The 24,449-nt window shown below is 37.6% G+C and overlaps 2 protein-coding genes across 2 annotated transcripts in view; both read left to right on the forward strand.

The window, feature by feature from the left end:
• The window catches only part of TMEM236 (transmembrane protein 236), a 39,661-nt gene extending 31,128 nt beyond the window's left edge, over positions 1 to 8,533 (forward strand). Inside the window, exon 4 of the mRNA XM_043480431.1 lies at positions 5,262 to 8,533. Coding sequence (XP_043336366.1) covers positions 5,262 to 5,842 — 581 coding nt within the window. The 3' untranslated portion in view covers positions 5,843 to 8,533. The remainder of the gene's footprint in view (positions 1 to 5,261) is intronic.
• Positions 8,534 to 18,667: 10,134 nt separating this feature from the next.
• Positions 18,668 to 24,449, forward strand: part of MRC1 (mannose receptor C-type 1) — a 108,725-nt gene continuing 102,943 nt past the window's right edge. Inside the window, exon 1 of the mRNA XM_043479583.1 lies at positions 18,668 to 18,945. Coding sequence (XP_043335518.1) covers positions 18,885 to 18,945 — 61 coding nt within the window. The 5' untranslated portion in view covers positions 18,668 to 18,884. The remainder of the gene's footprint in view (positions 18,946 to 24,449) is intronic.

Below are 24,449 nucleotides of genomic sequence, written 5' to 3' on the forward strand. Positions count from 1 at the left end.
AATCCTTCCAATGAATACCCAGGACTGATCTCCTTTAGGATGGACTGGTTGGATCTCCTTGCAGTTCAAGGGACTCTCAAGAGTCTTCTTCAACACCACAGTTCAAAAGCATCAATTCTTCTGCGCTCAGCTTTCTTCACTGTCCAACTCTCACATTCATACATGACCACTGGAAAAACCATAGCCTAGACTTGGCAACCTGTGTTGACAAAGTAATGTCTCTGCTTTTTAATATGCTGTCTAGGTTGGTCATAACTTTTCTTTCAAGGAGTAAGCGTCTTTTAATTTCATGGCTGCAATCACCATCTGCAGTGATTTTGGAGCCCAAAAAAGACAAAGTCAGCCACTGTTTCCCCATCTATTGCCCATGAAGTGATGGGACCAGATGCCATGGTCTTAGTTTTCTGAATGTTGAGCTTTAAGCCAACTTTTTCACTCTCCTCTTTCACTTTCATCAAGAGGCTCTTTAGTTCTTCTTCACTTTCTGCCATAAGGGTGGTGTCATCTGCATATCTGAGGTTATTGATATTTCTCCCGGCAATCTTGATTCCAGCTTGTGCTTCATCCAGCCCAGCGTTTCTCATGATGTACTCTGCATATAAGTTAAATAAGCAGGGTTGACAATATAGAGCCTTGACGTACTCCTTTCCCAATTTATAACCAGTCTGTTGTTCCATGTCCAGTTCTAACTGTTGCTTCTTGACCTGCATACAGGTTTCTCAAGAGTCAGGTCAGGTGGTCTGGTAGTCCCATCTCCTTCAGAATTTTCCACAGTTTATTGTGATCCACACAGTCAAAGGCTTTGGCATGGTCAGTAAAGCAGAAATAGATGTTTTCTGGAACTCTCTTGCTTTTTCAATGTTCTAGCGGATGTTGGCAATTTTATCTCTGGTTGCTCTGCCTTTTCTAAAACCAGCTTGAACATCTGGAAGTTCATGGTTCACGTATTGATGAAGCCTGGCTTGGAGACTTTTGAGCATTACTTTACTAGCATGTGAGATGAGTGCAATTGTGCAGTAGTTTGAGAATTCTTTGGCATTGCCTTTCTTTGGGAGTGGAATGAAAACTGACCTTTTCCAGTCCTGTGGCCACCACTGAGATTTCCAAATTTGATGGCATATTGAGTGCAGCACTTTCACAGCATCATCTTTAGAATTTGAAATCGCTCAACTGGAATTCCATCACCTCCACTAGCTTTGTTCATGGTGATGTTTCCTAAGGCCCACTTGACTTCACATTCCAGGATGTCTGGCTCTAGGTGAGTGATCACACCATCGTGATTATCTGGGTTGTGAAGATCTTTTCTGTACAGTTCTTCTGTATATTCTTGTCACCTCTTGATATCTTCTGCTTCTGTTAGGTCCATACCATTTCTGTCCTTTATTGAGCCCATCTTTGTATGAAATATTCCCTTGGTATCTCTAATTTTCTTGAAGAGATCTCTGGTCTTTCCCATTCTATTGTTTTCCTCTATTTCTTTGCACTGATCACTGAGGAAGGCTTTCTTATCTCTCCTTGCTATTCTTTGGAACTCTGCATTCAGATGGGTATATTTTTCCTTTTCTTCTTTGCTTTTCACTTCTCTTCTTTTCATAGCTATTTGTAAGGCCTCCTCAGACAGCCATTTTGCCTTTTTGCATTTCTTTTTCTTGGGGATGGTCTTGATCCCTGTCTCCTGTACAGTGTCAGGAACCTCCATCCATAGTTCATCAGGCACTCTATCAGATCTAGTCCCTTAAATCTATTTCTCACTTCCACTGTATAATCCTAAGAGATTTGATTTAGGTCATACCTCAATGGTCTAGTGGTTTTCCCCACTTTCTTCAATTTAAGTCTGAATTTGGCAATAAGGAGTTTGTGATCTGAGCCACAGTCAGCTCCCGGTCTTGTTTTTGCTGACTGTATAGAGCTTCTCCATCTTTGGCTGCAAAGAATATAATCAATCTGATTTCAGTGTTGGCCATTTGGTGATGTCCATGTGTAGAGTATTTGCTTGTGTTGTTGGAAGAGGGTGTTTTCTATGACCAGTGCGTTCTTTTGGCAAAACTCTATTAGCCTTTGCCCTGCTTCATTCTGTACTCCAAGACCAAATTTGCTTGTTACTCGGGGGTGTTTCTTGACTTCCTACTTTTGCATTCCAGCCCACTATAATGAAAAGGACATCTTTCTTGGGTGTTAGTTCTAGAAGGTCTTCAGGTCTTCATAGAACTGTTCAACTTCAGCTTCTTCAGCGTTACTGGTCAGTGCATAGACTTGGATTACCATGATATTGAATGGTTTGCCTTGGAAACGAACAGAGATCATTCTGTCATTTTTGACATTGCATCCAAGTATTGCATTTTGGACTCTTTTGACTATGATGGCTACTCCATTTCTTCTATGGGATTCCTGCCTACAGTAGTAGATATAATGGTCATCTGAGTTAAATTCACCCATTCCAGTCCATCTTAGTTAGCTGATTCCTAGAATGTCGACGTTCACTCTTGCCATCTCCTGTTTGACCACTTCCAGTTTGCCTTGATTCATGAACCTAACATTCCAGGTTCCTATGCAACATTGCTCTTTACAGCATCGGACCTTGCTTCTATCACCAGTCACATCCACAACTGGATGTTGTTTTTGCTTTGGCTCCATCCCTTCATTCCTTCTGAAGTTATTTCTCCACTGATCTCCAGTAGCATACTGGGCACCTACCGACCTGGGGAGTTCATCTTTCAGTGTCATATCTTTTTGCCTTTTCATACTGTTCATGGGGTTCTAAAGGCAAGAATACTGAAGTGGTTTGCCATTCCCTTCTCCAGTGGACCACATTCTGTCAGACCTCTCCACCATGACCCGCCCATCTTCGGTGGCCCCACATGACTTGGCTTAGTTTCATTGAGTTAGACAAGCTGTGGTCCTTGTGATCAGATTGGCTAGTTGTCTGTGATTGTGGTTTCAGTCTGTCTGCCCTCTGATGCCCTCTCTCAGTGCCTACCAGCTTACTTGGTTTTCTCTTACCTTGGACATGGGGTATCTCTTCACAGCTGCTGCAGCAAAGCGCAGCCGCTGCTCCTTACCTTGGACTGCGGGTAGCTCCTCTCGGCTGCCGCCCCTGACCTTGGATGCAGGGTAGCTCAATCACCATATATGTATATATATCTGAATCACTTTGCTGTGCACCTGAAACTAACATAACATTGTAAGCCAACTATATTCTAATAAAAAAATGATTCTTACTGATGCTACTGTGACATCTTAAGTTTGATAAGAAAGTTTCTAAGGATCATGAGTCCTAACACTTATGACTAATTCATACCAGAAGGAAATAATATCTCATCAAGAATTTATTTAATTAATAAATCTACTCAATTCATACTTACAATATTAAAATAATTAATTGTATAGACAGAAAACTGAAGTTTGTTCTTTAAATAACTCCTGCTTATAGTCATCAAGCCCTTTGTTAGTCATTCATCATAATAACTTATTTGTTTTAAAATGTTTTCACTTCTGCTCAGTACATTTCAACAAATTTTATTGCCTTTGTGTCTTTAACCTTTAGACTTCCGTCTAATGACTCCCTTTACATTTTATCTTATCAAGGAATGTGATAGCTCGGCATGTTGTTGGCTGAGTAAACTGTGTCAAGAGCTGAGAAATTCTTAGCAGTGAAAATGGTGCCTAAATGGTTAAAATGTTTGGAAAATAATGTTCTGTTCCTTTCACAGAAAAATCCTATCATCAGCAGTAAGTTCTGAGATCTGAGATTCCTTCATAATCACAACCTTAATACCCATGTGTATATGGAGAGACACATACATTCACTTTCTTTCTCACACACACACACATGCACACACACACACACACTCTTGTGATGCTGATGAGGAACACCCTACTCATTAAGATGATTGACTTGTTGATCAGCCACAGCTTCATGGTCACAAATGAGATGCTTGTCTAAACAATCACACTGACTAGTTCAAAAATGTCGGGGGAAAGGACAGCTTAAAAATCTTGGATTCAGAATGTTACCCTTCACTAAGACTCTCTCATGCTCAAATAAGACCCTCTTAGCACCAAACTCTAAACCTGGAGATTTGTGTTGTAGTCATTCCTGTAGGCTTCTAATAAAGTGACAAGATTGAACCATTGAACTTTTGATTCATTTGATTTTATGATATGTGTATGGTTTATAATTAGCACTTGAGGTATTGCCTCTAGAAAGTGATAAAGTTAAGAGATTGTCAATTGGGGTCAAACAAGTCTGGGTGTGAATTCCAGCTCTGCTCATTCCTAACTGTGTATTTGAATTCAGGTGTCATTTTATCTCTTAGACTCTAGTTTCCGTATTTTATCAACTGGGATAGTAATCCCTATTTCTCAACTTTTTTCCGAGGATTAAATGAGTCAATGTGTGAAAGTGCTTACTTAGCTCAGTAATCAGTAATGGGTATTATTTTGAAATGGTAAGAATGACTTAGGATCCATACCTCGGGAAATACAAAGACCCAAAGAGCATTCTCTGCCTCTACATTATTTGGCATTGTGCTATCAATTGCTATCTTCAAGTTCCATGTGTGACACAGACCTCAAATAAGAGATCACTTGTATTTCATTTTCAAGTTTAAATAAAATTTTAAATTTTAATAAAAATTTAAATATTTCACTTTAAGTAAAAATTTAAGAATTTTTATGTTTAAATAAATTTTGAAATTTAAATAAAATGTTTATATTTAAATTTTAAACAAATTGAAGGAAAAGTTAAATTTTAAATAAAATTTTAAAATTTAAATAAAGCATTTAAAATTAAAATTTATTTTTAAAAATATTTATTTATTTGACTACACCAAATATAAATAAAGTACTATTCATTTATTTATTTTATAATATTTATTTTTTATTTGTTTATTGGAGAAGGAAATGGCAACCCACTCCAGTATTCATGCATGAAAAATCCCATGGATGGAGGAGCCTGTTGGGCCACACCCCATGGGGTCACAAAGAGTCAGACACAACTGAGCCACTAGCACACACAGCCACTTATTTATTGGGTTGCAGCATGTGGGCCCTTCCATCTTCCATGCAGCTGTGCCTGACCTTTTAGTTGCAGCCTGTGGATCTAGTTCCCTGACCAGGGATCAAACCCAAGCCCCCTGCATTCAGAGCATGGAATCTTAGCCACTGGATCACCAGGGAAATCCCTGTAAGTTTAAATTAAATTGAATGAAAAGTTACGTTTTAATGAAATTTTAAAATTTAAATAAATCAATTTGTTGCAGGTAACGAAGACAGGCACATCCATACGACCAATTTGCAACAAATAAGAACTGTGACATGTGAAGGGAAGCAAAATGAAGAAAACCCAACTCGCCCACAGCCAGCCAACAGGATCCACTTGTCGCGGCCACTAGGAGGTGCCACAGGGAGCTCCTCTCCTGAACTAGAGGGACCCCAGGAGCCCACCTTTGAGTGGGGAATCCTGAGAACGCTGTCCCAACAGGACGTGCGTGCAGAGATCTTCCTCAGGAGCTTTCTGCTGTGGGCTGACACCATAGAAATGGTACGGGTGGCCGGGCACCCCAGGGTGTACAAGTCAGGCTGGGTGTACGCAGTCTACATCTTCAGTTACATTTCTCTTCTTCGAATGATACTCACTCCCCAGAACCCGCTTCTGAATTCCCTTGGCATCCTTCTCCAGGATCTACCTTTTATCTTTGTTAGACTGAGTTTAATCATTGTCCTGGGAACAATCACACCCGTATTGGGTCTGTGTAAAAATGTCCTGGTGACTCTGTCTTATGTTTACTTCAATTACTTAACCAGATTCAGGATGTTCTCTACCTTTGAGAGGTCTTTTTAAAGAGAAAATGTCCTATAGTCAAACCTCTTTTTTATGCACATGCATACATTTGTGATCTTTTTGCGGGGCAGGCATATGTTATTTTGCACTCTAAGAAGAAATGAAGAAATAGATGCTAGAGAAAAAACTATTTTTAAAAACTATAACATGTCAATTTTTAAAATGTATGCAAATGGTGCTAAATGTAAGCAAAGTTGTTGTCTTTTAAGTTGGTTCCCCTAGATTTGTAGAAAATGTCAGTAGTTAATTTTGTTATGTATTCTGCACTTTTTCTAAAAGTACACTTCAGTAAAGCATCTTAAAAAATGAGAACATGTCTTCCTACTAAGTTAGTCCAAGAATGATATTTTTTTATTGTTGACAGAGAGGGCATTACAAGAATTAGTTACAATTAATTTTAGGAAATAAGCCTATTATTATTAAATAAGTTTAGATTCTATCAGTACTTTTAACAAATTGACCCTGAGGGATGGAATGGGAAGGGAGGTGGAAGGGGGGTTCAGGATGGGGGACACATGCACACCCATGGCTGATTCATGTATTTAAAAAAACAAATTGAATTGTTTTAGAGTCTCCTTCAGACATGTAATTGTTCTTCATTCCTCTGTGGCAAGAGATTTTTATGTAATTAGTTGATTTCAGCAGAGAAAGCAATTTAACTTTACAGACATTTGATTCAATTTAATGTAATGAAGTTAAGGTAAGATCTAGATAAACTTTTATAATAGGAAGCCATTAATTGAAGAGGGAAATTTCAAAGTAAAAGAATATTTATTTGTGGAATTTGATACCATCATGAAAGCAAGATGCAAGTCCTGTTTAAAGTTAGAAGTTCAACTTACAAATGTAACAGCAAGTGCATTAGTGTCTTATGTGATAATATAGAATAGTTATCTTGACATTAAATAATTAGATATGGAATTATGTGATTTGATTTCATATGATGGGATACCCTCAGATATGCATAGCAGGGGCTCTCCACTCTATATAAATTTTCCGATGCTACAGAGATTTCTGAGAGTCTTACATGTGCAGAGTAATGTTTTATGCAGGCAGTCTCTTCAGTGATCTGTGTTAACAAATAGCTTAAAGAATGAATAACTGAATTTACCTGCCGCTCCAACTCTCCACCAAATCCTCCAGTCTCACTCTCTCCCTGGGCTTTATGGTTTTTCCTTATAACGTAAGATAAGGTCTATTCATAGTTACTAAAAGCTTAACTTCTGGTTTTATGACTTGGGGCAAACATCCAAAAGTGAGTATATCACTAGTACTTTAATAAGGTTAGTAGTGTTAGTTGCTCAGTCGTGTGTGACTCTTTGTGACCCCATGGACTGTAGTCTGCCAGGCTCCTCTGTCCATGGGATTCTCCAGGCAAGAATACTGGAGTGAATTGCCATTCCCTTCTCCAGGGGATCTTCCCAACACAGGGTATGAACCCGGGTCTCCTATATTGCAGGCAGATTCTTTACTGTTTGACCTACAAATAAGGTTAAATAGTACTTTATAGGTCTAAGAGGATTAACTAGATAGGGAATGTTCTCATTGTATTGTCTGGCTAACTATAATAACTGATAAATGCCAAGACTTTTAATTGGATCAAATCCCTACAGAGAAACAGGTATCTTAATGCATTGTTTTAATTTTCCTATTTTTTCTTTTCTGTGTCTTTGCTTACCATCTGGGAATAATAATTTAAACCATACACTTGTGAAAAATAAATATGAAATCTTCAGGTTACCTCAGACTATAATTTTCCATCAAATAGTATTATGTGTAGAAGTGAGTAATCTACTGAATATAGAGATTAAAGTTGATAAGCGGACTTCCCTGTTGGTCCTGTGGCCAAGACTCCATGCTCCCAAGTGCAGGCTGCTAGGTTTGTCCCCAGTCAGGGAGCTAGATCCTGCATGGTGCAACTAAAGACCTGGCAGAGCCCAATAAATAAATGTTTTTTAAAAAAGGTTAAAATTTTAAAAGACATAAACCTGATGTAGGTATTCATTCATCAGGCATCAAAGTGTCCCTCCTATGAGTTCTTATAGAACCCTAACTATAGCACTTTTTTAAGACTTTTGTTGTGTGTTTGCTTTTCTGAGTTCCTCATTAATCTTTAAATTCCTTAAAGAAAGGCCTGAGAATATCTTGTTTAACAATGCATTTTTATCTTCCTCTGTCAATCCCACAGAAACTTACAATGCTTGTAACTCTAGAAGAAGATTATCATACAAAAAAATTCTTTCAGTTTATACCTGATAATTTTTTATTAGGAAGAATATATAACCATGTAGTTGATTGTAGTATTCCTAAATATGAAAATACTTTATGTACATTTATATTTATCTTTGTATTGGAATTTATAGAGTGAACAATGCTCAGATAATTTGGGAAGTATTACTTATTGGAGTTTAGAATAGTTTTGCACCTAATATTTGAACAAGAATGTGCCTGATATTTTGGAGAGTCACAACACTATATAAATAATGAAGGCATGTACAAAAGACTCCATGTAGGAGGAAAATTACAGAGTACCTAATTTAATTTAATAGTTTATTTTAAGGATGTGTGCATGTTTATAAAGTTTGTCTATGGTATTTAACAGGCATTGCAGCAAATTATGCTAATAAAACATTGGTTGTTATACACTCTGTGATTAAAAGTTATGCTATTAAAATTACATTGCAATTCTCATTGTTTCTAATGGTTTTTGTTATTAAGACCCATGTAGCTTTTGTGTCCTTATAAAAAGTTATGAATGTTACATATAGATTAAAAAAAAATGGATGGAGAAAAATATACCATGCTAACACTTATCAAAAGAAGGCAGCACTTACATTAACTTCAGATAGACCAGACTTCAAAGTAAGGAAAATTTTTCAAGGATTAAGAAAGGGATTATTACATATAAAGGAGTCAATTCTCTCAGGAGACATCATCCTTAACGTGTTTGTACCTAATGACAGAACCACATAAGGCAAAAACTGTTAGAACTGCCGAAAGAAATAGATGAAGCTACTATCATAGTTGGAAACTTCAACATCCATCTCTCAGAAATGGGCAGTTCCAACAGATAGAAAATCAGTAAAGACAGAGTTGAATTCAATGATACTAATCAATTAATTGGATATAATTGACTTCTATGGTCTACTTTATCTGACAACAACAGAATACACATTCTTCTTAAGCTCACAAGAAACATTTACCAAGATAAACCACATTCTGAGGCATAACACACATTTTAGCAAATTTAAAAGAATAGAAACAATATAATGTCTTTTCTCATAAAGGAGTTAAATTAGAAATCAATAACAGACAGGTAATAGAAAAATTCCCAATTGCATGGAGATTATGCAGCACATTTCTAAATAACACATGGGTCAAAGAAGAAATCTCAACAGAAATTAAACTATATTTTGGAGTAAATAAAAATGAAAAAAAAAAAAACCTTATCCAAATGTATGGGTTTGTACAAATGTACAAGCATAAGTGGTATTTAGAGGGAAATTTATAGTAAAATAAGTTTCCACCTTGGGAAGCTAGAAAAAGAAGAGCAATCAAATGCCAGCAAGGGTAAGAAAAGAAATAACAAGAATTACAGCAGAAATCAATGAAGTTGAAACAAAATCAATAGAGAAAAACCAGTAAAACCAAAACCTATGCATGTGTGGGAACAGGGGAGGAGATGGGAAGTCTGTAATTTCCTCTCAATTTTATTATAAACCTGAAATTGCTCAAACAAAAAAATGTCTTCCTAAGAAAGTAGTAGTGGTGTTGTTCAGTTGCTAAGTCGTGTTCAACTCTTTGCAACCCCATGGACTGCAAAATGCCAGACTGCTCTGTGCTCCAGTATGTCCTGGAATTTGCTCAAATGCATGTCCGTTGAGTTGGTGATACTATCTAACCATCTCATCCTCTGCAGCCCCTTTCTCCTTTTGTCTTCAGTCTTTCACATCATCAGTGTCTTTTCCAGTGAGTTGTCTCTTTACATCAGGTGGTCAAAGTATTGGAGCTTCAGCATCAGTCCTTCAACGAATATTCAAGGTTGATTTCCTTTAGGATTGACTGGTTTGATCTCCTTGCTGTCCAAGGGCATCTCAAGAGTCTTCTCCAGCATAATAATTCGAAAGCAAAATAAGTAGTGTAGTCTTAAATATATCAAACTTTTAAAATATGTTCTGGGGGTAATATTTTCCAAAGTAATATTTGCTTGTGAATTGGCATTTATACATACACAATTCTTAATTTTTAGGATGTGCCTATTATTAATAAAAATCTCATAATTTCTCTTGCTTTGAAATTGGAATATTAATGGATTTTTTTTTTAGAAAAGCCTTCTTTCTCTACAATGTATTTATTTTTCTTCTTAAAGATGTAGGTTCCTTAGAAAATAGGTTTTCCAGAATATTTTAGTACATAAATTTAAAAATTACCTTTTAAATTGCTAACAATTATAGGTAATGTTACATATTTGGTGTAATTTGAAGAAGATACCCACTGTTTTTGTGTCTTGACTTCCATCTGTAAAATCTGGGTCATTTACAGATCATAAAAATACACTTTTTGCCTTATTCTTGTTTTTTTCAAATATTAAATAGGTCATATAATATTTTAAAATTAATTTATTATAAATATTATAATATTATTTATATAATAATATTATTAATAGAAATACTATTTATTAATAATTTATTGTAATTGGATTTGCAAATTACAATATTGTGGTGGTTTTTGCCATACATTGACATGAATCAGCCATGGGTGTACATGTGTCCCCCATTCCAAACCCCCCTCCCATCTCCCTCCCATTCCATCCCTCTGGGTTGTCTCAGTGCACCGTCTTTGAGTGCCCTGGTTCATGCATCAAACTTAGACTGGTCATATATTTCACAAATGGTAATATACATGTTTCAATGCTATTCTCTCAAATCATCCCACCCTCACCTTCTCTCACAGGGTCCAAAAGTCTATTGCATATAGGGTTGTCATTACTATCTTTCTAAATTCCATGTATATGTGTTAACATACTGTATTGGTGTTTTTCTTTCTTACTTACTTCACTTTGTATAATAGGCTCTAGTTCCATCCACCTCCTTAGAACTGACTCAAATGCGTTCTTTTTAATAGCTGAGTAATATTCTGTTGTGTATATGTACCCCAGTTTTCTTATCCATTCATCTGCCAATGGGCATCTAGGTTGCTTCCATGTCCTAGCTATTGTAAACAGTGCTGCAATGAACATTGGGGTATAGGTGTCTCTTTCAATTCTGGTTTCCTCAGTATGTATGACCAGCAGTGGGATTGCTGGGTCATATAGCAGCTCTATTTCCAGTTTTTTAAGGAATCTCTGTACTGTTCTCTATAGTGACTGTACAAGTTTGCATTCGCACCTACAGTTTAAGAGGGTTCGCTTTCCTCCACAACCTTTCCAGCATTTATTGTTCATAGACTTTTTGATGGGAGCCATTTTGACTGGCGTGAGATGATATCTCATTGTGTTTTTGATTTGCATTTCTCTGATAATGGGTGATGTTGAGCATCTTTTCATGTGTTTGTCTGCCATCTGTATTTCTTCTTAGGAGAAATGTCTGTTTAGTTCTTTTGCCTGTTTTTTGATTGGGTCGTTTATTATTCTGATATTGAGCTGCATGAGCTGCTTGTATATTTTTGAGATTAATTCTTTGTCAGTTGCTTTACTGGCTATTATTTTCTCCCATTCTGAAGGCTGTCTTTTCACCTAACTTGTAGTTTCCTTTGTTGTGCGAAAGCTTTTAAGTTTCATTAGGTCCCATTTGTTTAGTTTTGCTTTTATTTCCATTACTCTGGAGGGTTGGTTATAGAGGATCTTGTTGTGATTTATGTCAGTGAGTGTTCTGCCTGTGTTTTCCTCTAGGAGTTTTATGGTTTCTGCTCTTACATTTGGATCTTTAATCCATTTTGAGTTTATTTTTGTGTATAGTGTTAGAAAGTGTTCTAGTTTCATTCTTTTACAGGTGGTTGACCAGTTTTCCCAGCACCACTTGTTAAAGAGATTGCCTTTTCTCCATTGTATATTTTTGCTTCCTTTGTCAAAGATGAGGTGTCCTTAGGTACATGGATTTACCTCTGGGCTTTCCATTTTGTTCCATTGATCTATATTTCTGTCTTTGTGCCAGTGCCATACTGTCTTGATGACTGTAGCTTTGTAGAATAGTCAGAAGTCAGGCACGCTGACTCCTCCAGTTTCATTCTTCTTTCTCAAGATTGCCTTGGCTATTCGAGGTTTTTTGTATTTCCATACAAATTGTGAAATTATTTGTTCTAATAATAATAAGTGAATATTATTGTGATATAAGTGAATAATAATGTGAATAATACCATTGGTAGCTTGATAGGGATTACATTTAATCTACAGATTGTTTTGAATAGTACACTCATTTTCACTATATATATTCTTCCAATCCATGGTATATTTCTCTATTTGTGTCATCTTTGATTTCTTTCACCAGTGTTTTATAGTTCTATGTATAGGTCTTTTGTTTCTTTAGGCAAATTATTCCTAAGTATTTTATTCTTTTCATCGCAATGGTGAATGGGATTGTTTCCTTAATTTCTCTTTCTGTTTTCTCATTGTTAGTGTGTAGGAATGCAAGGGATTTCTGTGTATTAATTTTATATCCTGCAACTTTACTATATTCACTGATTAGCTCTAATAATTTTCTGGTGTGTCTTTAGGATTTTCTATGTAGAGGATCCTGTCATCTGCAAACAGTGAGAGTTTTACTTCTTCTTCTCCAATCTGGATTCTTTTTCTTTCTTTTTCTTCTCTGATTGCTATGGGTAAACTTCCAAAACTACGTTGAAAGTAGTGATGAGATTGGGCACCCCTGACTTGTTCCTGACTTTAGGGGAGATACTTTTAATTTTTCACCATTGAAGATAATGTTTGCTGTGGGTTTATCATATATGGCTTTTATGTTGAGGTATGTTCCTTCAATGCCTGCTTTCTGGAGAGTTTTTTTTTTTTTATCATAAATGGGTTTTGAATTTTGTCAAAGGCTCTCTCTGCATCTACTGAGATAATCATATGGTTTTTATCTTTCAATTTGTTAATGTGGTGTATCACATTGATTGGTTTGCAGATATTGAAGAATCCTTGCATCCCTGGGAGAAAGCCCATTTGGTCATGATGTATGATCTTTTTAATATGTCAAATAATCTTATAATTAAATTATTTTGAAAGACATGTGCCATGCCAAACAAAACAAAACACTGGCTCTTCAAATAGTCTGTACATTACAGTAAATCTAAATATACTATCTGAAGAGTATTATAAGCTAAAGTCAAATTTTAGATAAATAATCCAATACAAAGATTTTTCATTGCTATAAGGTCAATTACTTTCTATTAAATTGCAAAAGCATCATTGGTGTTTTGATGTATTTTGATAAGGATTGGAAAATTGAAGAATAAGAACATTTAAAAACCCAGTTTTCTGTCTTTAAAATTTTTAATTTTTTACTTAACTGCATCATTATACCTTTTTTCTCTTCTGAGTCAAAATTATCTTGGTATCATTTGAGCAAATTTGCCTATTTAAAGATAGGGATGGTTAAACCAAATAAACTTCTGTATAAGTCACCAGTTTAAACTAGCAGAAATGATGGAATAGGCTACCAAATAATTTGTTGAGCTGATTTTCTTGGAACTGTTTCAGAACAAAGGAATCACTAAGTTCATCTTACATGGAACTGAGTGGGTGTGAGGTATGTAATGTTTGAGAGCATCTAAGGGGAAATGAAATAGTTCAGCAATTGTTTCACCAATTAGAAAAAAAAGAGGATTTCCTTTATTTTATAGAAATCCTCCTTTAGCCTGAAGGAAACACTAGTTGAAAACAACCATCAGAAAGCTAAGCAAAAACCAGAACCAAAACTTAGTAGAAGGGTATAAAGAGGATGATAAGAGTTGGGTTTTATTTTAATGTGACAGGATATACATAGCATAAAATTTATCATTTTCATGTACAATTCAGTGGTTTGAGTGTATTTGCAATGCTGTACAGCTCTCATTGCTATTTTTAAAACTCTTCATCATCCCCAATGGAAACTCTGAACCCATTAAATAGTAACACTCATTTCCCCTCCCCCACCCTTGGTAAAAATAGAGGTATTTTTCCTGTCTTTATGAATTTGTCTATTCTACTTTCATGTAAGTGGAATCATGTGGCATTTGTCCTTTTGTGTCTGTATTGTGTCTGTGTTATTTCAAGATTGTACGTGTTGTAGCAGGTATCAGAATTTCATTTTTACGGCTTAATAATATTCCATTAGATATATTATTTTATTATACAAAATATATAAAAATATATAATATATAAAATATATTATTTTATATATAAAATGGAATATAATAATATTAATATATATAATATTCCATTATATATATATTGTTTATCCATTCATCTATTGACAGACACTTGTATTGCTTTTTACCTTTTGGCTACTATGAATAACGTGCAGTAAACATTGGAGTACAAATACTTATTTGCATCTCTGCTTTCGATTTTTTGGGTATACATCTAAAAGTGAACTTGATGGATTATATGGCAATTCCACGTTTAATGTTTTACGGATACTACTACTACTCAGTCGCTTCAGTCGAGTCCGACTCTGTGTGACCCCATAGACGGCAGCCCACCAGGCTCCCCCGTCCCTGGGATTCCCAAGGCAAGAACACTGGGGTGGGCTGCCAGTTCCTTCTCCAATGCATGAAAGTGAAAAGTGAAAGTGAAGTCGCTCAGTCGTGTCCGACTCTTTGCGACCCCATGGACTGCAGCCCACCAGGCTCCTCCCTCCATGGGGTTTTCCAGACAAGAGTACCGGAGTGGGTCGCCATTGCCTTCTCCGGTTTTAGGGATAGGAGCAACCTTTTCCCATAGTGGCTACACCAGTTTACATTTACACCAGTAATGCCCAAGAGTTCCAATTTCTCCACACCGTCATCAATGCTTATTATCTTGTTTTTTTTCTTTGATAACAGCTATCCTAATGGGCATGAAGTGATATATGATTGTGGTTTTGTTTGCAATTTTCTAATGACTAACAATATTGAATGGTCTCCCCCGCTTTGGCTCAGTGGTAAAGAATCGCCTGCATTGCAGGAGATGTGGGTTCGATCCCTGGGTTGGGAAGATCCCTTGGAGAAAGAAATGGCAACCCACTCCAATATTCTTGCCTGGGAAATCTCACGGACAGAAGGGCCTGGCAGGCTACAGTCCATGGGGTTGCAAAGGAGTTGGGCATAACTGAGCAACTAAATAACAACAACAATGTTGAGCATCTTTTCACACGCTTATTAGCTATTTGCATATTTTCTCCAGAGAAATGGCTATTCAAATACATTGCTCATTTAAAAAATTGGTTGCTTTGTTGTTGCTGTTGTTGTATTTCTTTACACATTATGGATATTAATTCTTTATCAGATATATGATTTGTAAATCTTTTCTCTCATTTCTCTCATTCTTTTCACTCTTTTGATAGTGTCCTTTTTAATTTTGATGAACCCCAATTTAATCGACTTTTTCCTTTTGTAGCTCTGCTTTTGGTGTCATGTCCAAAAAGAAAAATACTGCCAAATCGAATGTCATGAGGATTTTTCCTGATGTTTTCTTACATAAATTTTTATAGTTTTAGCCCTTAACTTTAGGTTTTGACCCATTTTGAATACTTTCTGCATTGAATGGTCTTGGTACCTTTGTAAAAAAAAACCAACGAACCTCATATTTGAGTGCTTATTTCTGAGCTCTCTGTTCTATTCTATTGGTCTTTATGTTCTCTCTTACACCAGAACCACACACGATTTTGATTACTGTAGCTTTATAATAAGTTTTGACATCAGGAAGTGTGAGACCTCCAACGTTGTTCTTTTTCAAGATTATTTTGGCTATATGGGATTTCTTGGAATTTCATATGAATTTTAAGATGGGGTTTCCTGTTTTGCAAAAAACATCATTGGGATTTTGATAGAGGTTGCATGGAATCTGTAAATCTCTTAGGGCAGTATTGTCATCTTAACAATATTGTGTTTTCAATTCTATGAACATGGGATAGCTTTCCATTTATTTAGGTCTTCTTTCTTTCAGCAATGTTTTGTAGTTTTTTTGTAGTTTTTTTGCCTCCTTGGTGAAATTTATTCCTAAATATTTTATTCTTTTTTGATGTTATTGTGACTAGAATTGCTTTCTTAATTTCCTTTTCAGATTTTTAATTAATAGTGTGTAGAAACACAACCAAATTTTGTGTTTTGATTTTGTGTTCTTCTATTTTGTTGTATTTGATTATTAGCTCTAGCAGGTGGCTTTTTTTTTTTTTGGTAGACATTTTAGGGTTTTTCACATATAAAATAATGTCATCTCTGGAAGAAAGATACTTTTACTCCTTTTTCTCCAACTTGGATGCTTTTATTTATTTTTTTGACTAATTGCTCTGGCTGGAACTTTTCTTGCCATGTTGAATAGAAGTGGTGAAAGCAATTAAAAGCAATAATTACCCTTCAGAATACACAAGTCTGATATTTGGAAGATGAGTCCCTGATGGGCTCTCCTGGATCCATCAGGGTGCAAAAAAGGCTGTCACTTGCCACAAAGATGGGGGAGTGGAAGATGATAGCCACTACCCAAGGAAGAGCTTGAAATTAACTGAAATATACCAGCATTTCCATCAAGCTCTCCACTGAATGCTCCTAAGTTTCTACTAGTTACTTGGGATACTAAAATAGTTACTCCAGACAGTTTCTGCCCAGTTTAGTAGGTGTTGAAGTGGAATGATGGATTTCTAAAGCTTCTTATCCCACTATCACTCCCATAAGAACTGGCTTTCCTTTTTTTGCTTGGTCACCTCATTTAACCTGTTAAATCTTTGTTTTAGTAAGGTCAAGGTCATGGGGTAAATTCTTTGTGGGATGATAGGCTTCCTATTGTTTCAAAGTCACAGATTCTACCACTGATCCTGGTTGGCCATATGACACATTTTATGTGATTTAAAAAAACCTGAATGTGAGTGTAGAGAGAATTCAGTTAAGTTTTATCTTCTTCTGAAATTAATGTAAATCCAAATTAGGCCAAACTTTCTGAATTTATATAATTGATTTACATTTAAAAACCATGAATGTCTCATTTAAAATATTTTTTTTTCTCATGATAAATCAGTGAAGCAGTGCTTTAGAAAGAAATATTTTGTTTCACTTGCTGTGTTTTGTAACCAATCTTTTATGGCAGTGAAACACTGGCTTAATGAAAAAGAAACATTTTTCTTTGTGCCCTACATTTTCATCGTATTTTTCATCCTGTCAGAGTAATCTGAAATTTAGAATGTTAAAAAAATCAGTAAGAGAAGTATATCACATTTCTTACTAGGAAGCAAAGTTTATAATATCACAAAGATGGTAAATCTTTGAGCTTTTCACTTGAAGATGAACTAATCATTAAAACATATATATTACCATATGTAAAATTAGACAGTCAGTGGAAATTTACTGTATGATGCAGGGAGCTCAAATCCAGTGCTCTGTGACAACAGAGAGGGGTGGGATGGGGTGGCAGGTGTAAGGGAGGTTCAAGATGGTGGGGACATATGTTGACTATGGTTGATTTATGTTGATGTATGGCAGAAACCAACAGAATAATGTAAAGCTATCATCCTCCAATTAAAATAAGTAAATTTAAATTAAAAAACTAAAATAAAATTTCAAGAAATATTCCAGCAGCTTCCTTTTGTTTGGCTAACATTTCCCACACTCCAGTTGTGAGCTGGCTATCTAATTACTGTATCTGCTTCAAAATGTTCTTAATTCATTCTTTACTTCTGAAAAATAACACAATAGATCTGTAGGGTTAACATGATGCTTCATGAAAGGTGCTTTCATTTCTTTAAAAAGAAAGTATCCCACCTATCATGAAATGACCAAATAATCAGACTTCCTCCTGGCAAGAGGACCCTTGTAAACTTGAAGGGGGTCACTATTGTTAAGGATGGGCAGCGGGGCTTTACTGCAAGTCTTGTCACTGTTTTCTCTGGATCACTTGAGAGCTTTCTAGAAAAAGACTTCTAGAACTTTCTCCTTCCTGTTACAACTGAGCGTCTTTCTTAAGCTTAGTCTCAATTTTACTTTTCTTCTAGCTGAAAGGAACAAAGCTCCATATGAAGCCACTTTCAGAGCTTTCAAAGAAAAAAAGGAAACTCTAAACGTTGAATATGGAGAGTGGGAGGGGATCCATTTCAGCCCTTAAGAAGACATTTCCACCAGAAAACTATCCTTTAAAAAATAGTTTATTATTTTAGATGTAATGCCATATTGGTATAATTCAGGATTTTTAAAATTATCATTTTTGGAGGGGGGAACCATGTGGCATGTGGGAATCTTAATTTCCTGACAAAGGATTGAACCTGTGCCCCCTCTGTGTTGAGGGGGCCAGAGTCTTAACCACTGGAGTGCTAAGAAAGTCCAGAAAACTGTCCTCTTTATTGCCTGCCATCTCCACTACGTTCCAGGGCTTGTCTGCTGAAGGTCCCCGGATTCAGCCGCTCCCCAGAGAGAATCTCACTTTTCCAGCCCAGGTAGTGGCCTCCAACTTGCCCTCCCCCGCATCCAAGCAGAGCCGGGAGGTCCAGCGCTGTTTCACTTCCCCCCTTTCCCAGCAGGCCGGCCCTGGCTCCTAGGTTCTCACAGGCGCCCAGTCGCCTCCACCCTCTTCCTCATCTCTCTCCCACACGTGTCCCTCTCTCCCCTTCCTCTGTGTCTGCTCTTCTCAGAAGTTAGCTTACAAAGCAAAGTTGTAACTTTGAATTCCTGTTTTTCCAACCACCCTCATGTGACAGGATATCTCCTTATTGGAGGTTTTCCCTAATTTCAGAAGCCCTTTAAAAGTGGGCTCTTCCTCCACGCTCCTTTTCAGCTGGGCAGTTCTGAGAAGGGTGGAGCGGGCAGGGACAGCTGGGGGCTCTCTGGCCTGGTCCTCCCCGCTCTCTTCTCTCCATCCGTGGAAGAAAAGGATAAGCTCTGGACCATGAGGCCGTCCCCACTCCTGCCTCTCCTCTCTCTGCTTCCGGTAGCCGTGCAGCTCCTGGGTAAGTCGGCTAATGAGGTGGGAGCTTCCTGACTTAGGGTCTGGGGTCTATGATACCCCTCTTTTGGGGGAAAGTGTTAAGGGATTCCTTCCTCACCTGCGTGGAGGAGGAAGCCGGGCTACAGCACCACCAGCTCTGCAGGAAACTCCTCCGGGTCCCCAGGCCTGGAAGCTGGGGACCGGGAGGAGGCAGCGACTCCTCGGGTCAGGGGGGCTGCCTGATCTAAGCCCTCAGAACCCTGCCTTCCTCTTATCTCTTCACTCGTCTCCCACTGCCCGTTTGCTGCTATATATTGTTAGAGTGATTTCCGCTCCAGTTGGCGAATTCTTGTTTTCAATTTCTGTCTAACCCTCAACCAATCTCTTGTGAGCGTTTTTGACCAAAATGAGGGCAGCGCTGGTGTCTCTCTTCATCGTAGGTCTAAGGATGGGTCTCAGATAGTCCCCGCCAAAGATCTCATGAGAGTTTTACAACGCATCTTTTTTCTGTAAATGCACGTTAAAAAAAATTTTTTTTAATTGGAGTTGATTTATAGTGTTGTACAGTAATTGTGTACAGTAATTGGGATCAGTTATACATATACATACATCCCTCTTTTTTTTACAGTCTTTTCCCATATAGGTCATTACAGAGTATTGAGTAAAGTTCCCTGTACTACACAGCACCTTCCTAGTTATCTGTTTTATACATAGTACTGTGTATACATCAATCCCAATCTCCCAATGTATCCCTACTCCACCCCCTCCCTTACCCCCTGGTAACCGTAATTTTTATTTTCTGTATCAGTGACTCTATTTCTGTTTTGTAGATAAGTTCATTCCTATCCCTATTTTAGATTCCACATGTAAGCGATATCGTATGATATTTGTCTTTCTCTGGCTTACTTCACTCAGCAGTGAATGAACCATTTTTATCAGTCCTAGTTTTTATTACTAGACAGTTCATCCTTAACGGTGTTCTACATCGATCCTTCTCTCAGTTCTAAGTTGTTCAAACTGATTCATTCTTATTCCTCCATCCCTTCCTTTTTTTTTTTTCTTGGAAATGGATGATAACTCATGAGGACCAGACTCAGAGCCTTCCGGAAGCCTGAAGACAGTATGAAGTCTCTCTTTCTTTAAACACATCTTGCTTTACCCTTGGAATGAGAGCTGAGAGTGTCTGGAGGAATGTTTATTCCCAGGTCTCTTTTGAGATGAAATAGATGGGATTTCAGCTTTGAAATTTTGGATTTCTGATCCCCCTTGATTTTCCCCAATCAGCAAATACCATCTTGCCCAGCCTGTGCTAAGGGTGCTCCATACCCTGCTGGCATGTTGGAGGCAGGTGCTGGGGAGAGGGGATCATGGATGAGACAGAAACTCCTGACCACCAGGAAACTTTCCAGAGAGAGTGTTTGATCACAGAAAACAAATTGGCATGACCATGAAATAGCAGAGATGATAAAAACATAAGCAAAGGCAGTATAGTTTGTACCTGGCCCCTGCTACTTAATTTCTTTGTGCCTTAATTATAAACTTTCTTAGTATATAAACTAAGGAGCATCATATTACTTGTCCCATCAGTTGTTGCAATGATTCAATGAGTTAAACTATGTAAAATATTTAGAACATAGTATGACTCGTAATAGTTCCTAAATGTTAGCTATTCATAACCGTGACTTTTTTTTCCCCCATGGTAGCAATCAATGGCTCAGCGCAAGCAGGATAATTAGCATTTAAAGGAAAGGTTTTCCAAGAAACAGTACAGAGGAAGGAGTCCTGAAGTCTGAGGAGATATTTTCCCTGTTGTTGTTGTTTAGTCACTAAGTCATGTTTGCGACCCCATGGACCCCTGCCAGGCTCCTCTGTCCATGGAATTTTCCAGGCAAGTATACTAGAGTGGGTTGCCATTTCCTTCTCCAGGGGATCTTCCTGACCCAGGGATAGAACCCGAGTCTCCTGCATTGGCAGGCGGGTTCTTTACCACTGAGCCACCAGGGAAGCTCTTATTTAACCCGTGTCCTGGCTACAAAGCACATCTCTCAGTGAGTAAGGAGGAGTGTGATGGGATAGCAGGCTCCATATCACTCTGGTCTTCATCTTGAAAGACTGTCTTGTGCAAGAGGATTAATATATTCTTCATGATCCAAAGGTTAAAACTAAGACCAGTGACAATCTTCTAAAGGTTTTGCTGTCTCAAATAGAATGTTCTGCTTAGGAGAAAGTTTTCTGTCACTAAAGGTCTTCAGACAGACCCTGAATGAGACCTGTACTCTAACCTGGCACTTCTCAATAAGAACATCATTGGCCACATTATGTAGCCATGTTTAAAAAGGTTAAAAAAATAAACAAATAAACTGGTGACACTGATTTTATGAATATGTTTTATTTAACCCAGTATATCCAAAATAGTATTAGTCAACATTCATCAATATAAAGCTTACTGGGATATTTTTACATCCATTAAAAAAAAACTTTTTATTTTATTTTATTTTTTGGAATATAGCCAATTAACAAAGTTGTTGTGATAGTTTCAGGCGGACAGCAATGGCACTTAGCCATTCTCTCCCATACTCCCCTCCCATCCATGCTGCCACCTCACATTGAACAGAGTCCTCTGTGCTATACAGTAGGACCTTGCTGGTTATCCATTTTAAATATAGCAGTATGTACATGTCTATCCTAAGCTCCCAAACTATCCCTTTAGATTGATTTTGATACTAATCTAGGATGTCTTCGAGGAACAGTTGCCCACTGACCACTCCCTTACTAGTCCCTTGAAGAGTTATATTTTTCATTCATTCTTCCTTTCTTTTTTTACCTTTTCTGTATTTCTAGTCTCTCATTTCTTCCTTTATACATGTGACTTGTTTTGGTACCAGATTTAACACTTACTTCTTACTTTCTGACATTGTTGAGCAAAGCCAAGGTTTTGTCCTCTTTCTTTCTTCAGTTGTTCTTATAGTCGTCTGTTTTTCTCGTTATTGTCCCAAATGACTTCTGAGTTTTTTCTCTAATTCTGAGTTGGAGATCTGTCGATGTAGGATATTGCAGATACAGGTAAGAAGACAGTTGCTTTGTTGTGTGACATTTCAGTGCCTTCTGAGGTTGTTGGACCTAATTTCTAGGTGGGAAGAATCACTGCTGGTTAATTGTGAGCGTTAAAGAATTAAATACACTTTAAGTCAGAAGGAGAAAGACAAATACCATATAATACCACTTATATGTGGAATATGAAGTATGAAACAAATGAACTCATCTATGAAACAGAAACAGACTCACAGACATAGAGAACAGACTTGTGATTACCAGGGGCAGGGGAGATGAGGGAGGGATGGACCGGGAGTTGGGATTAATAGATGCAAATTATTATACAGAGAATGGATAAACAGCAAGGTCCTACTGTGTGGCACAGGGAACTATATCCAATCTCCTGGGGTAAACCATAATGGAAAAGAATATGAAAAAGAATGTCTATATGTATAACTGAGTTACTGTTGTACAGAAGAAACTAACAGAACATTGTAAACTAACTATACTTCAGTAAAATATATTTAAAAAAAACAAAATACTGAAGGCAACGTGTAAGGGGAAAAAAAAGAATCAAATACACTCAACCTCAGTTAAAGACAAAGACCCCTATCTTCAGGGGGATGTGGCGATCACAGTGATGACAAGTGTTCCTGAAACCTGGTTTCTGACATTGAATCTTGAGCCGCTGAAGTAGAACCAGGAGGTCACAGAGCCACTACAGGAGTTGAACAGAAGGAATGTAGCCTTTTAAGTAGTGTGTTGTCTACATGGCAGAGAAGGAACTAAACTGATATCAATGTGAGAATAACAGGGTCCTCTTGCTTCTTGGTGAGCATCAAGCATTGTTGAATGGAAACACATCATATAGTTACACTGATCCATAGAGGGAACTCATGGAAATCAGGTAGAATAAAATTGAGTGTAGAGGCGATAGGAAGGCAAGTACCCTTTGAAAAAGAACTGAGACACAGGAGACATTGTAGGATGTGCATGTGTGCTCCGTTGTTTCACTTGTGTTGGACTCTTAATGAACCCATGGACTGTAGCCTTCCAGGCTCCGCTATCCATGGGATTATCCTGCCAAGAATACTGGAGTGGGTTGCCATTACCTTCTCTAGGGGATTTTCCTAACCCAGGGATCAAACCTGTATCTCCTGTGGCTCTTTGGCAGGCAGATTCTTTATCACTTGAGCCACCTGGGAAGCCCTTATTGTGTGACAAATTCTTCTGATTATAAACCAAGTTAAGGTTACAGAGCCCTTTCAGATCCTTACCCACTTCAATTAATTGCTTTCAGATCCTTAATCAGATCCTTACAATAACCCTATGAGATGGGTTGAAAGAGAAAGTAAAGTCACTCAGTTGTGTCTGACTCTTTGTGACCCCATGGACTGTAGCCCACCAGGCTCCTCCATCCATGGAATTTTCTAGGCAAGAGTACTGGAGTGGGTTGCCATTTCCTTCTCCAGGGGATCTTCCTGACCCAGGGATAGAACCCAGGTCTCCCTGGGTTGGGAGGCAGACGCTTTACCATCTGAGCCAGCAGGGAAGCCATGAGATGGGTTGGTTGGGTGTTATTAATGTCATCCACCTTTTACTACATGAGGAAAAAGGCTCAGAAGTAAGCTAGCCAGTAAGGACCTGACCAGTTCTTGATTGTGTCTTCTGGTTCTGAGGCTAAGAAGTAGATGTAATTTACTAGCTGGAGTGTATTGATCAAGAAAGACATAAACATGCTTCAAAACAGCAGGATGTCAAAAAAGGGCTTAGTCCCTCTCTTTGCATCAATTATTTAGATTTTTCACTTGAAGATGGGAAAGGGGACAGTAACCTTTGAGGGTTCACTATCTGCAAAATGATGTTCTGGGTGCTTTGCTTAAATTATCTCTAGATATATATATCTAAATATTTCTTTAAAATATTTAGAATGTTTCCAGCAGCTCTATCAGAGAGCATTATTATCCCATTTGACAGATCAGGAAAGTGAGGCTAGAATGATTTATTTAACTGAGGCAACACAGCTAGGACTTGGTGGAACCAACATTTGATTGCAAGTTTGCTGGCCTGCAAACACATGCTTCTTTTCACCACATCACATGGGAACTCTGGGGTCTCTATCCTTCTGTCTGTCTCTTTGCAACAGTTCTCTGTTTTTTTCTAGTTTCATCCTGCTGGACCATTTCACATTGCCTGCAATACTGATTTTCCCCAGTTAATGATAAGAATATACTAATATGTATCAAGCAATTTCTGTGTGTCAGGAACTGTTCTCAGCGCTTTGTTTAGATGATCTAATTTAAATCTCACACAACCAGCAGGTCCTGTACTTTCCTCCTCATTCTTCAGGGGGAAAAGGCAGAACAGAGTGGTTTAGATACTTGACCAAGGTCACTCAGTAAGCAGTAGCGCTCCAATTATGTCACAGTCAGGTGGACACAATGCATAAAAATTAATTTGCCTGGTTATGAGTGGAAGAAGAAAAATTGTGTA

The sequence above is a fragment of the Cervus canadensis genome, chromosome 10, assembly GCF_019320065.1.
Source record: "Cervus canadensis isolate Bull #8, Minnesota chromosome 10, ASM1932006v1, whole genome shotgun sequence".
NCBI classification, from domain to species: Eukaryota; Metazoa; Chordata; class Mammalia; order Artiodactyla; family Cervidae; genus Cervus; species Cervus canadensis.